Raw genomic sequence first — 17,610 nt, 5'->3', positions numbered from 1 at the left:
TGTAGGGTCCTGCTTATCCCAGTCTTGTGTTCCAGAGCGTGGTGGAACTCAATCAGAGCAGGTACTGGTCCGCCTTTGTGGACTTCAATGTTTAGACTCTCATCCTTCTTAATGTGCTTAGCACAGTTAAGCTATTATCCTTCATTTCTTCCCTGGTGAACTGTTTCTATCCACTGAGTTGACATATCACCAAGAGCTTTATTTTATCCATGTAAAAGTTTGGTACTATAGAGAAACCACCATTAACTATGGCACCATTTAAAGGGAAATAAACAGGCTTTCCAAACGTATAAGATTTATTGTGAAGAAGCATTGTTACAACAACAAAAAAAATAATCGACAACACAATTTCCTTATCTTTGTGTTAACTTTATCTTTAGGATGTACCCGATTTCACTTCAAGTGGAAGAATAGTGGTTTCACTAAACTATCCTGACTGTGAGTAGGGAAAAAGGAGTTCTCATGCTGATGTTTAAAACTATAAATTACTCTAACCCTGACAACCCACAGATGACAAAAGGGCCACTCAATGATGAAGATCATACTGTATAAATGATTAATTAATATGAAAGGAACTTTTTAAAATGTATGAAAGAATTACCTATAATCAGTTCATTCTGCATGAGTAAGTAATCAACAGTTTCAATCTGCATATCCTTGAACATTGATAATATAATAACAATATTTAATAACAGTTACAAAATGTTACTACAAAAAGCATCAACAGCAGCACAGATTCAAACTATATTCACTGCTTTACTTCAGCAAATTTCTTTGCTATCCTACTCATTCAGGAAAAATCTGGACTTCGGTGGGTACTGTGACTTTGGACAACCCACTTCACCACCTAGGTCGTGATTGTCCTGCTAAATGATAATGGTAAATGGATTGGTTCTTATATAGCACTTTTCTACTCTGAGCACTCAAAGTTCTTTACACAAATTGCTTTTTTCTGTGTAAGTGCTTTTCTATATACACACATTCATACTCTGATGGACGGATCAGAGAGCAACTTGGGGTTGATTTCTTGCCCCAGGATATTTGGCAGACTGGATCAGACGGTGAACGAACACCAGACCTTCCGATTAGCAGGTGACCTGCTCTACCACCTGACCTACAGCCATAACACCCTGTTACACTTGCTGAATGTGCTAGAATATGAAATGTGAATCATTGAGTCATTTATGTATTGGTTCCTAAAAACATAAACACAGAAGGTTTCAATAAAGGTATCTAAACCACAATTTAAAAATAACATGGATAATTTAGTGCAGAGGTATAAACAAAAGATGTATTTAAAATATCAAAGTAAAAGCACATTTTTGTTTTTGTTTTTAGGAATTATTTAGTTTGATGTGAATTTTTTAGCTGTGGCAGTAATTTAAAGGAAATCATGTGAGGGCATTACAATGGAAGTCACACGTTAGTGGAAAAGCCGCCACTTACTTGTATATAAGTGTTTTATTGTATGAGTTTTTATGTTACTGTCAAACAGAAGTAGTAGCAAGTGCAATATTGTTAAAATGAAGTTATAGTACCTCTGAACTGTTACTAACAACAGTCCTCAAGTTTCTTTCTGAGCTATACACATGATTATACACAAGACTGTATGCACACTCACTTTAGATGAGGATGTGTCACACTCCTGGCAGATCCAGCCATATCCTGTTTGCTTGGGTGATTTCCTCAGTGGAGGGTCCAGACACCCAAAGTGATAGCAGAGTCGACACTCGTCACACCTGAGATGCAGACAAGGGGGGGCACACGTTATGTCCCAGACACTTAAAGCCTGAGTATTCCTTTAATGACGAGGCCAGTTCAAGAGTGATGGATGATGACAAGGCAGGTGTCAGTGAGTGAACTTTGTTAATGTATTCCAAATATCCTCTAATCACTCCTTTCCCTTGACCTTATACAATCATTGACTGCCCAGTGGTTCATATGAGTGTTCAGATAAATACAGGCCTTCGTAGTGCCAGTAGTGCCTGTAAAATCCTAAGGAGCTGGAATCTAAGTCCTCTGGTGAAGCAACATGGGTCAAATGACTTTTAGAGTATGTTTCACAGAGAAGACATATATTCAATTGCAGCTTTTCAAACCAAAACACAAATAAACAATAAAATTAATAGTTGGTTTCTAACATATTTTTTCTTTTTCAGAAAATTAAATGTTCACATGCATAGCAATCTTGGGTTAGAATCACAGTGAACTTAGTTTAGCATAAAGATTGTAATGTGGTAACATGGTTCTGTTCAAATTATAGAGATACAGCAATTAAAACTCCAAAAGCTCATTAATTAATTTAGTTTCCTTAACCAGTGGTTAACTGGGCAGCACAACAGTACAATGGTCACCACTGCTGTCTAATAGCAAGGGGGTTCTGCATTCAAATCTGGTGGCCATCTGGGACCTTTCTGTGTAGAATTTGTGTGTTCCGCCTGTGCTTAGGTGAGTTCTATAGTTTCTTCCTACAGTTCAGAGGCAATGAATGTAAACTTGAAAGATTGTCTGTGTTAGCCCTGTTACAGACTGGCAACCTGTCCAGGGTGAACACCACCTCTTGCCCTTTGACAGCTTGGATAGGCTACAGCTGGGGAGTGGAGGGGTTGGGCAATGCTGTGTAGACTCTTTCCTCACATAGCTAATCACCATTAAGTCACCATTATTGGTAGCTTACTAACTAAACCCTGTAGATGTTTGTGTAGCAGAGATGTGGTCTCTCGCTCCACTGCAGGGACCTTTCATGGTCCTGTCACATTAACACTCTGGTGAAGAAAGCTCGGCAGCATCTCTTCTTTAGGTTGAGGGTTGCTGATGATAACAGACTCAATAAACTGATCTGCAAGGCCAGCAATGTTGTGGGGATGGAGCTGGACTCTGTTAGGGTGGTGATGGAGAGGTGAATGTTGACCAGGATAAAGACAGTGTTGGGTAATTCCTCCCACCCACTCCATGACGTGCTGGCTCGCCACAGGAGCACGTTCAGTGAGAGACTGAGATTACCAAAGAGCGCCTCTGAACAACACAGGAAATCATTCCTGCCTGTGGTCATCTCCCTCTACAACTCATCCACCTAACATACTGTATACTGCAATAGCTACACCCTTTTTGCACATGCTCTTCTTTTTTATTCAGATATTTATTAGTAAGTGACTTATATATATGTACATATTGTATATATTGTGATATTTCTTACTTCTTGTATTGTCTGTTTTTGTTACTGTTTGTACTGGAGCACTGTAACCAACATAATTTCCCCTAGGGATCAATAAAGTATTCTGATTCTGATTTTTCCTCAGACGACTCAGAGACTTCCACCTACCTCTGAAGGTGCTCAAGAACTGTACTCATGCACCATCCAGAGCATCCTGACGGGAAATATTTGCACCTGGTATGGGAACAGCACCAAGCAGGATAGATGAGCTCTCCAAGGATTGGTGCACTCTGCCGAACGCATCATTTGCTCAGTGCTTCCTGACCTGCAGTCTATTTACACCAAGTGGTGCAGGAAAATGATGAAAAACTTCTCCCATACCAACAATGTAGTCTTTGCACTGTTGAGGTTGGGACTTCCACTCACTTAAGGCAAACACCAGGTGTAGGACTGGACTCTCTACATATCTCTACGCACCACTGCAAAATAATGTACTTCTGATCTGGTTTCTCTCATATCACATCACTGTACATGCACTTAACAACAAAACAATGTACTTCAATAATATACTCAATAACCTTTTTTGACTGTTCACTGTCAATCTGCACATTGCTGATTTGCACACCTATTTAATTTTGATTTTTAACACTGATTTTATACTTGATTTTTAATTTTAGTTTATTCTTGTATCTGGTCGGGAATTGCACAACAATAAGCATTTCACTGCATGTCGGACTGTGTATAAAATTTGAATCTAATCATAGATTTCAGTTCAGCATTCAACACAATTATCCCTCAGCACCTGACTGGAAAACTGAGCGTGCTGGGCCTGAACACCTCCCTCTGCAACTGGATCCTGGACTCACGACTGTGCAGTAATGCACAGTTCGAACCAGATCATCAAGTTTGCCGATGAAACGACCGTGATGGGTCTCATCAGTAAGAGCTGAGGACTGTGGTGATGAGTCAGCATACAGAGAGGAGGTTTCAACAGCTTACAGACTGGTGTCCAGTCAACAACCTGTCTCTGTGGACAAAACAAAAGAGATGACTGTCGACTTCAGGGGAGCATGGAGAGAGTACTGTCCACTTAAAATCGATGGATCCTCTGTGGAAGTCGTCAAGAGAACCAAATTCCTTGATGTTCACCTGGTAGAGAACCTTTCCTGGTCCCTCAACAACAGCTCCATAACTTAGAAGGCCCAATGGAGTCTCTACTTCCTGCGGACGCTCAGAAAAGCCCATCTCCCACCATCCACTTTCACCACCTTCTACAGACAGACTATTGAGAGTGTCCTGAGCAGCTGCATCACTGTCTGGTATGGTAACTGCACCGTATCCAATCGCAAGACTCTACAACAGACAGTGAGAACAGCTGAGAAGATCATTGGAGCCTCTCTTCCCTCCATCACAGACACTTATTGCACCCACTGCATCCGCAAAGCCACCAGGTGTTGTGAAGGGCCGCACACATCCCTCACACACACTGTTCTCCTTGCTGCCTTCTGGCAAGAGGTACCAGAGCATTCGGGCCCTCATTGCCAGACTGCGAAACAGTTTCTTCCCCCAGGCTGTCAGACTCCTGAACACTCAGTGACTGGATGACACACACACACACCTTCATACAAGTCACTACCTCAAGCACTTACCTGCACAATGTCACACACGCACGCACGCACGCACGCACGCAAGAGTTACATTTTGCACAATGCTCAGTCTTTATGCGCAACCCACTGTCATTGTTGTACTTTTCTTTTGCTCAGTTGTGTCTGCACTGTCCTGTGTCTGTATCGTTCTGCTCTGTCTGGTGTTGCACTGTTGCATATGGGAAAAGTACACAACGCAGAACAAAAATTTCAGTGGCTATTAGATCTAAGAACAGAAAACAGCCACTTCCCTGAACTAGCCCCAGTAAACATCAAAGTGGCAGACATCTAAGAAAGAGTCTCAAGCATAAAAAGTTGGATGGCACCGGGCCTGGATATGATTTACACCTATTGGCTAAAGAAACTAAGGCTACGTTCACACTGCAGGCGAAAGCGCATCAAATCCGACTTTTCTGACCCTATGCGACCCATATCCGATCGTGGTATGACAGTGTGAACGGCACAAATCCGATATTTTCAAATCCGATCTGGGTCACTTTCGTATGTGGTACTGAATCCGATACATATCCGACTGCTGTTTGAACGGTCATGTCGCATCCGTCTTTTACGTCACTGACACAAGACAGACGCCAATTATCAGCGCCCGAGAAGACATCGCGAACGCTTCCTGGCCATCCAGTGTAGATGTCAGTGAAACTGTTGGGAAGACAATGTGAACATTTTATTTGTTCTGTATAATCTGCAGATTCTGACAGAAATCTGCAACTATCCTTTGAAGCACCGCTCCTCTAAAACAGCAATAAGGATCATTATTAGGTTATTTACATTATTATGTAAATAACAGAATAATTTAAAGCAAAAACTGGGAAACGTAAAGTCCAAAGTCTTTATATGAAGGGCCATCAGTCAAACAATATTGTTTGCTCTGGGTCTAAACAGAGTGCGTTGTGTGTGAACGCTCAAATGCGGGCCGCTTTGAGCATTCACACTAGAGCGCGTTTGCTGTCGCATTTTATTTGTAGTGTGAACAATCAGACAAAAAAATCGGATTTGATAAAAAAATCGGAATTGAGCATTAAGACCTGCAGTGTGAATGTAGCCTAACTGCACTCCATGAGCATCTGGTAGCACAAATGAACCAGTTACCAGTGGACAATGGACTGAATAAAGGGGGTAGGAACAGAAAAAGTGTCAACTTCATCCTACTCCTTTTTGAGCAGAACTATCTCTGTCTAGACACAGAGATAGTCATGAAAACATTAAGTTATTCTTTTCGCTTGTTATTACACCTTTGTTTACATGTTAGAAATAAAATTATTTGCAGCGATCTGTAGTTCTTATCTATAACTACAAGAAAACCTATAACTTAATGTCTCACACATGGATTTACCAAGGAGATGTTTTGTTGCCACAACTGTTCTGCGTAGGCCTGAACTTCCTCAGCCTCTGGGGTCCAGGGTATAATCGGACGTTTTTGACTACTTTTGATTTTACCACTATCTTTCACCTTTGAAAACTGTTTATCTTGCCGTGTTTGATATCATTCTTTTCAGCACAGCCTCACGTCTGAATTTACAGTTATTTTTTCATTTTGACATATTGTGTTAACACAATTGATCTAAAAATCAGACCAAAAACATAAAATCAGAGTAGGAAAAAGTTACTTTTTTTTTTTACTGTAAAAGACACAAACATATTTAACATCATTTTCATAACTTGAAATGCAAATAGAAATTTTAAATTTTAAAAACCTATGCACAAGTTTTGCAAACGACAAAGTTATTTGCAACTATTTACCTAAAAATGCAGCTAAGGCATTTTTTTTATAACCATTTCAAACTATTTACAAAAGAATCAGGTGTTCTGCGTCATTGCACACTACACACCGACTACACAAGACAACAGACTAACTATAGACTCCAAACTAGATGCTAGACGTCACAAATCTTTCACATCACAAAACTCGCTCGCTCTGTCTTTTTTTCGCTCGCTCACTCGCTGGGCCACTCCTAAAACTTCTTCCTCTTCCTAAACAACCAAATGCTGCACTTTGCCAAATAATTTTTTGATTGGTCAACATGGTACATTTTTCCACCAATAGGAAAGGGATGTTTTTTCTTTTCTTTCTTTTTTTGCTTGCAAGCAAAGACTGCTTCCTGGCGCTATCCTTAGAAAAGCAGTTTTTACCGTTTCTTCCTGCAGTAAACACGATGATAGTATTCAGGAAAAAACACGGCGTATATTGTTTTTTTTTATCATAACTCTAATTTTACGTGGCCTATCAACACAATTTAAAAAGTGGTATATAATTTGAAGTCTGTACTATCAAGACAAGTTTAAATGGAGACTCTGGGTGGCTGCATCTCATTGCTGTGTTGCCTTAAATTTGTCATGTGATTTGGACATGCCAGCATTTGTTAACCCTCTGGGTTAACAGGACAGGCTACAGATAAGTACTACAGAATGTCTGGTTGACTGGAATGCTTGTATGTGTTAGCCCTGCAACAGTACCCCTCCCCCACCAAAGAGTAAAACAGTGATAATAAACATTTGGTCTCTCTCTTCCAAGTCTCTGTTAGTACACAACTTAACAATTGATCAACAAATTCGATTGAATCTGCCTTACAGAAACCTGGTTACAGCTGGATGACTATGTGAGGCTACGTCCACGCTAATGTCTTTTCATTTGAAAACGCATCATTTTCTCTTTGTTTTGGCCTCCCGTCCACACTGAGACGGCGTTTTCACTCAAGGAAAACGCAGCGTTTTGTAAACGCTTTTGAAAACGAGACTTTTTGAAAACGATGACACATTTTAGTCAAGTGATGCAGTCAAGTGACCAATTAAACTAAGGTAGCGGAGGGCTTTAAACAGCAGTTGTTTTGTTTGCTCTCAATTTTGACAGCCCTAAGATTAATATCAGATTAATATCAGTCTGTACATGCTTTTCTTAAAATTCTTTAATTCTCACTCGCTTTTCCAACTTTGCATTCCACCTCATTGTTAGTCCATTTAAAAAACTTGGTGCTTTTCCACGACATTTTGCCGTGACGTTTCAAAGAGCTGGAAAGTAAATAAACGGCAGACAGAAATGAGGCAGGAGGCAGAATCATCTTGCATTTCACGCATGCGCAGTACTGGAACTTGAGTGTTTTCGGCCGCTTCAATGTGAATGCACAACTGTGTGAAAACGACTGAAAACGACAGTGTGGACGAAAACGCCGTTTTCAAATCTATCCGGGCTAGTGTGGACATAGCCTAAGTTTAAATGAATTAACACCCCTGAATCATATAAACTATCAGAATCCTCGAAGCGCAGGCCGAGGGGGCGGTGTGGCAGCAATTTTACACACCAACTTATTAATCAACCAAAGACCAAGACAGACTTTTAATTCATTTGAAAACCTGATGCTTAGCTTTGTCCACCCTAGCTGGAAAACTCAAAAACCAGTCTTATTTGTTATCATCTATCATCCACCTGGGCCTTACACAGAGTTTCTGTCTGATTTCTCAGACTTTTTATGTGATTTAGTGCTCAGCTCAGACAAAATAATTATTGTGGGTGATTTTAACATCCATGTAGATGCAAAAAATGACAGCCTCAACATGGCATTTAATATGCAGGAGCACCTGGAGAGAACACACGCAAACACGGGGAGAACACACAAACTCCATACAGAAAGGCCCCGGCCAGTTGGTGGATTCGAATGCAGGACCTTCTTGCTGTCAGACAACAATGCTAACGACCACGCCACCGTACACTGTACAAAAGTGTACCGTGTGTTTATAGCAGCCAGCCAAACACTGGCTGCTATAAACCATTCACAGACAGCCTTTTTTAGAAAGCATATAAGGTAATTTCATAATATTTGTTCTAAAACTGCAGACTGAACACATAACACAATGAAACAAAAGTGTATGAGTACGACGTCTGTTTGATAGAAAACATTATTCAGCTGAAACATCTGGGAATCTTTAAAAGGAGGTAAGACCTGTATGCACATTTAGATCTAAAAGCATTAAAGAATTCCTTTAAATGTAATATTGGAAGCTTTAACCAGCAGTTTGGCATTATATTCAATTCAGTTCATTTCAATTTTATTTATTTAGCACCAAATCTTAACAACTGTTGTCTCAAGGTACTTTGTGAAGTAGAGCTAAAGGCTCTACAATATAACTAAAAGACCCCAACAATCACACAAGTACCTATGAACAATCACCTGGTGACAGTGGGAAGGAAAACTTTCTTTTAATAGGAAGAAACCTCCAGCAGAACCAGGTTCAGCCAGGGGAAGCCCTCCACCACAATTGGTTCGGGGTAAGGGGAAAGAGGACGTAGCAGAGAGACAGGACAAAAGACACGCTATGGGAGAAAGAGCCAGAGTTCATTAATTACTAATGATTAAATACATTAGTGGTGTGTAAGCACACAAAGAGTGAAAAGAGATGAGTGAAGGGCGAAAGGCTCAGTGCATTAGTGCTGGGAAGAACCCCTAGCAGCCTAAACCTATAGCAGCATACCAACTACTAACTAAAAGGTAATGAGTTAGACAATTAGACAACCAGTGTTGGGAAGGTTACTTTTATTCCACTACAGATTACAGAATACATGCCCCAAAATGTATTTTGTAACGTATTCCATTACATTACTCAATGAGAGTAACGTATTCTGAATACTTTGAATTACTTAATATATTATCAAGCTTTTTACAACTACATGAATGTACTATTGCTGTGTGATTTATTACTATTACTGAAGGATACTCGCCATACCAATACCAACTAGATTTTTAAATCTTAATCTAAAATTAGTAACAGTAGGGTGGACATAGGTAAGGCTGCACTTTTTGCAGCGATCTCGTATAGAAAACTATTCCGCGCGTATATAAAACAGGTCCGTGGCTCCGAACCGTAGTAAAGGGACCTCTGGCTAATACGTTGGGTTCCGTGTCGGGGTCGTAGCCGAAAACTAGCTTTACTTTGTTTTCTGGGTCAACTTTGCTAGCGAGAGACAGAGAGAGGCGTTAAAAGGCTGCTCCAACGGAACTTATTGTTTTGGAGGAAAACACGAACACAGTGTACAGTCGAGTCTTAATAGCTTACTTACAACTGGGCCCATAAGGCTACATTCTTTAGGGCTATGCCTGTAACACTCAGCCTATTGCCTTCATATTAAATAATTTTTTGAACAATAATTTTTAAAAATATTTCATCACGTCATTATGGGGGCCGCAAGTAGAGGTGACATGGGTCGCGAGATTGGGACACAGGCATTAGAGTCTCTTAGTGCGTGTTTTGTTTGGGTTTCCACTGGTGTGGAATTACCGAAAATAGAGAGGGCCCAGCCTAACATATGAAACAGGAAAAGACCGCCGTGTAATCCCTTTATTTCAACAAAGTAACCATATTCTGAATACCACCTTTTTAAACGGTAAACTCTGGTACATGTATTCCGTTAGTCCCCAACACTGTAGACAACTACTAACTCCTAACTAAAAACTTTATGAAAAAGGAAGGGTTTAAGGCTAATTTTAAAAGTAGAGAGGGTTTCTGTCTTCAACACCCAAACTGGAAGCTGGTTTCATAGTACGACAGTTGAAGGCTCTGCCTCCCGTTTTACTTCTGAAAAGTTTACAAACCGCAAGTAAGCCTACAATCTGAGAGTGAAGTGGTCTCTTGCAATAAGGTAATATGATGTCTGATTATTTAAGATCTTGCATGTGAGTAGAAAGATTTTAAATTTAATTCTGTATTTAACATGAAGCCAGTGTTTCCTCATTGCATAAACCACAGCTTGTTTCTCTGCCCTTTTTTGGTTTGTGTATTTCATCATGGTGCATTTTGCCCTCTTTGAGGGTATATGGTTGTTGGGGCCTGGGATGTTGGTGAGGACCACACTCATGTGTTCACAAGGGGAAAAAAGGGTTAATGACTTATTAGAAGAATACAAGATGATAGATATCTCAGCCTGTTGCTGGTAGTGCAGTTGACATTTCATTTCGCTACGTGATTTACCTACAGGGCTGGGACACTGGTCAATATTTTCTAAATTTCTCTATCTAAATTCAGACAAAACTGAGATTATTCTACTCGATCCTAAAAATCTTAGGAAAATGTTAACAGTTTTAGGTGCAACCCTAGAGGAATCAGATTTACTAAAACATAATGTCTTAGAGATCAGTTTTTTCCACATCTGTGCAGGCTCTTTTAGGTTTTCTGGCAAAATCTGATTTGGATTTCCTGTTTTTGAGTGTAACCAGTGGTATGCACCCTGTAAACCCTCTGTATTTACATTAATAGCCATCTCTTACAGACTTTGACAATGATATGTCTACCTCATACAGAGTGTTGTTCACTTGGCTAGCTGTTGTAAAGGCATTTTCCCAATAAAGGATAGAATTCTGTAATCGTCCACTTTAGTTGTCTTTCATGATATCATAGGCCTTCTGGTGTTACTGTGTACCAGTACATTCTTTTTTCACAATATACTAGAATATTGATTTGGCCACTCTATGTTTATTTATTTATTTAGAAATCTCTCTGGTATGTTTATTTGTTTTTGTATTTTTTTTCTTCAGTCTAGCGATCTCTTCCCTCACTTGAATGGTTATGTCTTTAGACCTCATATAAACTGTTCCAGTAAACTCTCAAGAAATACAAGTTCAAGACTAGTAATCAATCACTGATCTTTTACCTGCTTAATATGTCGTGAAACAATGGGTAAAAAGCCATTTGAGGCCATAAATTTGCTTCTTAATCACATGTCCAATGACTTTTGAGTTTCTGAAAATGGAGACTATGTCACCTGTAATTTAATCACACTGGATCTTGTTCTGACATATGGCATAGAAACTGAACATTTAATAGTATTCCCTGTAATCCCAAATTTGTCTGATCATTTCTTAATAACGTTATTGTAGGGTCTTTACCTTACAACATAAAGCACCTTGAGGCACGTTGTCATTCCGCGCTATATAAATAAAACTGAATTAAATTTAAACTTGCAGTAATGAATTCCACAGCAGTAACAACTACATATATATTGCCCCACTGAAAAACATAGTCTCAAATCAGTAATACTCAACTCCCTAGTATAACTCTCAAATACACATCTTTAAGCATGTAACCTGTAAGCTGGAGATGAAGTGGCATCTCACTGATTTAGAAGACTTTCATTTAGCCTGAAAAAGAGGTTTTTGCTCTGAAAAAACAAAAGTAAAGCTCAAACATCTTATTATTCATCACTGATTGAAGAAAATAAGAACAACCCAAGTCAAAGCTCCGTTGAGCCAAGTGTTCATTTAACCTTAACTAGTAATGACTTCATAAATTTCTTCACCAATAATTATCTAACCATTTGAGAAAAAAGAGAAGTAACAGAGAAAAAAGGGCAGCACGGTTGCTGTCTGTGAATGATTTATAGCAGCCAGTGTTTGGATATCAATTCTTGTCCACAACACTGATGCCAGTTGCGAGTTGGATGTGTGAACTGAGAGAAATTGGGGAGTTTCATGGTTTCAGATGTGATGGCTTTACAGATAAATACAATATGGAGAACTGCTACAGTACAACAGACAAAAAGTTCTATCACTAACAAAAAGGAGTTCAATTCAGAATTTTTTTTGTCCACTTCAAATGAGTGCCAATGAGCATGTGCAAATCTCTACCCACCATGATACTCATCTATTAGCTGAATCAAGTGAAGATACATGATGGTTTAAGGCAGCATGCTGGTTAGCACTGTTGCCTCACAGCAAGAAGATCCTGAGTTCAATTCCACCAAAAGGCCAAAATCTTTCTATGTGGAGTTTGCATGTTCTCCCCGTGTTTGTGTGGGTACTCCAGCTTCCTCCCCCAGTCCAAAGTGGGGCTAGGTTAATTGGAATAGGTGTGAATGTGAGTGCAAATGGTTGTCTGTGTCTATGTGTTAGCCCTGCAACAGACTGGCGACCTGTCCAGGGTGCACCCCGCCTCTTGCCCTATGACAGCTGGGATAGGCTCCAGGCCCCCCTGCGATGCTGAAAAGGATAAGCAGATGATGGATTTAATTTTCAAAAATTATATTTCTCCAAACTCTTATACAGTGTACGGTAGAGTGGTCGTTAACAACATTGCCCCACAGCAAGCATTTCACTACATGTTGTTCTCTGTATGTTTGTGTAAGTGACAAATAAAGGCTGTTTGTTTGTTTAAAAAAACGCCTTTAAAAAGATACCAAAGTGCTTCTAGCTGCCAGTTCCATCCTCTTTGAAGCAGTCAAGACAAGATCTGGTAAAGGAGGAAAACCCTCAGATAAACTTTCAGGTGTCCTGGGCAGAATGGCAAAACCTCTATATGTCTGCAGAGGTGCTTCAAGAAAGTGCAGCTAACACAGGGCTGTTGGTATAGTGTTGCACTGTGCAGATAAAATGCACAAGCAAGTTTGACATGTAAGAGGCATCAGAAGGAGTCTTCTAGCGTTTTCAGTGGGACATTGAAAACTCTACCCCCAGATGAACAGAATCAACCTTTTGGGATTTCCCTTCCTGGATGGATAATCCAATGCAGATAGCACCTGCATTGGATTACATAGAGACTAACCAAACTTTAATAAGCACTTAAATTTATGGAATGTTGCTCTCTTGCACAAGACTAGAAAACCCACGAAACAGATTCAATACACTGTGGTATTTAAATATTAGGCACTTCAGATTTACTAAAACCATAGCAGAAATTTAATTGTCACAGATAATTGGCATCTTTTGATTTGTAGAGACATAAGATAACAACTGCTGCACATTAGCACAAATATGTCAAAGCAGGTGGATCTCTCTGTCTCTCACATTCACACACAAACAGACATACACACACAGTCTGTGCGATGAGCTGAGCTGGCCTATCTGCTAGGGAAACAATGAGAATTTAAAGTACCCTCCAGCCCCCTAGTGAACAGAAGACAAATGACCAAAGTGTGTGGGCTCCACTAATGAGCACATTCCTATTGTTGCACACAAACTGCCAATTGATTTCACATGAATCTCCAACTAAGGAAAAAAGGAAGGGGAAAATTCTTCAGTTTCCCTGCTGGAGACCCTTGAAGGCCTTTCAAATTCACAGGAGGGCTCTTTAGCAAGACTGTGACGACTGCACAGATGCTTCGCTAATTACTCTACTTGAGTGCACTTTTTGTAATATTTGTTGTGCATTATGTGGAAGATCTCTGAATTAAAGCACCGCTTGCTGATGTACTTTTTTTCCTTTCTGTATGTGTGACAATGCAGCAGTTTTTAATTTCCATTTCTCTATGGATAGCAAAATAAGCTTCATTACCCTTTTCAGCAAAAGAAAGCTGTCACGATCCTGGGTCTTATGACCCAGTGTTTTGAGTTTTAGTTCTTTTGATGTTTATAGTGTATGTTTAAGCTTATTAGGGTTCCTATGTTCAATGTTTTTAGTTTTACTCTCCTCTTGTAACGTCGTTATGTTCATGTGTGTCAGCTGTTCCCCCATGTGTTTCCGTTTTCCTTCATTATCCTCCTGTGTATTTAGTCCGTGTGTCTTCAGTCATTCCTTGTCAGGTCGTCTGCTCATCCACGTCACAACTTCAGGTATCCATGTCAGGTTCACCGTGTTTAAGGTTTTTTTCATGTTTAGTTTTAGTTCACCCAGTTTAGGTTATTGTTTAGTTTCACCTATGCCCTTTGTTTGTACCTTGTTTCCTAGCCTCAATAAATGGCTTGTTTTTTGTTCAATCCACGTCACGTTCAGTTTTTGGTCTGCGTTTGAGTCCTCTTTTGCAAACGCATACAGTCTGCCTCAGCCAGACTGTGAGAGAACGACCTGACCGTATAATGGACTCAGCAGACCGCGAGCTCAACGAACGTCGGGAGGCAGCCTTCGCCCAACTGGAGGAAGAGCTCCGCTGGAAGCCGTGGCGTGCTCCCGACTACGAGCGCATTTTCCGTGGGACTCGGCTGGCTCTCGGAGGTCCCAGGAGCTGCCGAAAGTCCCCACCTGTTGCTCCGCCTGCATCCAAGCCTCGCCCGCTTCAGGTGGGAGTCCTTTGTGTGGCTTCAGGCGCTCACGCTCCAGCCTCAGTGTCACCGTTCTGTGCACCAGAGGCTCAGTTGCTCACTCCGCCAGCGTCCTCTGTTCAAAGGAAGCGGCGCACACGCCGCCATAAACTGGACATTGCTGAGCAACTCACGGTGGTGAGTGACAATGACTTTTGTTCTCACGTCCCATCTGACGTTAAAAGTAATAAACTCACCTCTGATCTGTGGGGAACTTCCCTTTTGGATGATGATGTAGACTGGGAAAAGTTTTTTCATTTTGCTCCCTCTGAACAGGGAGAAATCAAGGACAATAATCACTCGCCAAAGTCTGTAAATGCTGTTAAAGGAAAAACTGTGAGCAATGTTACCAGGTCTAAAACACTCAGTTCAGGTTGTGTCAGTTCAGGTTTTGTCAAGTCTGGTTCAGTCATCCCCAAGTCAGCTCACTCTAAGACTGTTAACCCAAGGACTTCAAAAACTGCTAAAACAAAGACTGTAAAACATGGTGGGAAAAATGCAAAATTCATTTTTGCTAGGCTTGGATGCTTCGCCGTCGCCTGGTCCAGCTTCAGCCTCAGCTTCGCCGTCGCCTGGGCCTGCGGCTCCCACGCAGTAGCCTGGTCCTGCCTCGCCTCGTCCACGTCTAGCATGGCCGGCTTTTCCATGGTCATCTCCTCAACATCACCGGCCACTTTCCAGGCCACTGGCTAGGCGTCGTGGCCGTCGTGGGCGGCCCCCGGACCTGTTCCCACGCCGCTGCCGTCTGCACGGTCGGCCCACGGAACTGTTTGACCATGAACTCCTGTGCCGTCGGCCTCCGGGCCGACCCCCTGAGTATTTATGAACTGTTCCCTGCGCTCCTGTGCTTTTGATGGACATTTTGTTTTTGTGGCTTTGCTTCAGGCCCTCCATCCTGGACCCCCGCCGCCCACCCTGGGTGGGTTGGTTTTGGTATTGGTTTTGTTTCGTTTTGTTTTTCGAGGTTCGAGGAATCCGCCCTTGAAGGGGGGGCTCTGTCACGATCCTGGGTCTTATGACCCAGTGTTTTGAGTTTTAGTTCTTTTGATGTTTATAGTGTACAGTGGCTTGCAAAAGTATTCGGCCCCCTTGAACTTTTCTACATTTTGTCACATTACAGCCACAAACATGAATCAATTTTATTGGAATTCCAGGTGAAAGACCAATACAAAGTGGTGTACACGTGAGAAGTGGAACGGAAATCATACATGATTCCAAATATTTTTTACAAATAAATAACTGAAAAGTGGGGTGTGCGTAATTATTCATCCCCCTGAGTCAATACTTTGTAGAACCACCTTTTGCTGCAATTACAGCTGCCAGTGTTTTAGGGTATGTCTCTACCAGCTTTGCACATCTAGAGACTGAAATCCTTGCCCATTCTTCCTTGCCCCCCCCCCAAAAAAACTGCCCTTTCGTGTTGGTGGAAAAATGTACAGTGTCGACCAATCAAAAAATGATATGACAACATGACATTTGATTGTGTAGGAAGAGGGGGAAGAGAAAGAGAGAGCAAGTTTTGAGATGTAAGAGATTTGTGACGTTTAGCGTGTTTGGAGTGTGTAGTTAATCTGTTGTCTTGTATAGTTAGTGTGTAGTGTTCTTTAGCTCTCTAGTGTTCTGTGTAGTGATCTTTCTGAGTTAACTTCAATAATTACTTCCTCCAAACCATCAACGTGTCTTTTAGACCCCATTCCTACAAAACTGCTCAAAGAAGTCCTGCCATTAATTAATGCTTCAATCTTAAATATGATCAACCTATCTCTAATAATCGGCTATGTACCACAGGCCTTCAAGCTGGCTGCAGTTAAAGCTTTACTTAAAAAGCCATCTCTAGACCCAGCTGTCTTAGCTAATTATAGGCCAATCTCCAACCTTCATTTCATATCAAACATCCTTGAAAGAGTAGTTGTCAAACAGCTAACAGATCATCTGCAGAGGAATGGCTTATTTGAAGAGTTTCAGTCAGGTTTCAGAGCTCATCACAGCACAGAAACAGCTTTAGTGAAGGTTACAAATGATCTTCTTATGGCCTCTGACAGTGGACTCATCTCTGTGCTTGTCCTGCTAGACCTCAGTGCAGCGTTCGACCATAATATTTTTGGAAAACTATTAGAGCATGCTGTAGACATTAAAGCTACTGCAGTGGTTTGTATCATATCTATCTAATAGACCCCATTTTTTTAAATGTAAACGTAGAGTTCCCTTTCACTATACTGAGGTTAATTAAGGAGTTCGGCCGGGTTTTGTGCGAAGACCAAATTTGTTTACATGATACATGTTTCCTACAGGCAGTATCATTCGAGGGCATAACAAACATTTTCGCTGCAAATGACACCCAACTTTATATATGCATGCAGTCAGACAACACACACCAATTAGTTATACTGCAAGAATGTCTTAAAGACATAAAGACCGCTAATTTTCTGTTTCGAAATTCAAATAAAACTAAAGTTGCTGTACTTGGCCCTAAAAATCTGAGTAATACTATATCTAATCAGATGTATCTCTCGATAGCATTACCTCCCAAGTGGCCTCCAGTAACACTGTGAGGAATCTTGGAGTTGTTTTTGACCAGGACATGTCCTTCAATGTGCGTATTAAACAAATATGTTTGCGCAATATCTCTAAAATAAGAAATATCCTGTCTCAGAGTGATGCTGAAAAACTAGTTCATGCATTTATTACTTCTAGGCTGGACTACTGTAATTCATTATTGTCAGTATGTCCTAAAACTCCGTGAACTCCCTGTTCATGACTCCCTGTTAAATACAGTCCAGGCTCAAGGAGACAGAGT

At 40.8% G+C, this 17,610-nt stretch overlaps 1 protein-coding gene across 4 annotated transcripts in view; it reads right to left on the bottom strand.

Annotated features, from left to right (window-relative positions):
• The window catches only part of phf14 (PHD finger protein 14), a 144,981-nt gene that overhangs the window by 31,500 nt on the left and 95,871 nt on the right, over positions 1-17,610 (bottom strand). For 3 of the 4 annotated variants that reach the window (XM_025902161.1, XM_025902162.1, XM_025902163.1), the window contains exon 18: positions 1,622-1,739. In XM_025902161.1, coding sequence (XP_025757946.1) covers positions 1,622-1,739 — 118 coding nt within the window. Of the gene's footprint in view, positions 1-1,620; positions 1,740-17,610 lie in introns of those variants that run through there. The other variant, XM_025902164.1, reaches the window with a different exon arrangement.

Source organism: Oreochromis niloticus, linkage group LG22, assembly GCF_001858045.2.
Source record: "Oreochromis niloticus isolate F11D_XX linkage group LG22, O_niloticus_UMD_NMBU, whole genome shotgun sequence".
Taxonomy (NCBI): Eukaryota; Metazoa; Chordata; class Actinopteri; order Cichliformes; family Cichlidae; genus Oreochromis; species Oreochromis niloticus.
This window is presented reverse-complemented; position numbering and strand designations above follow the sequence as displayed.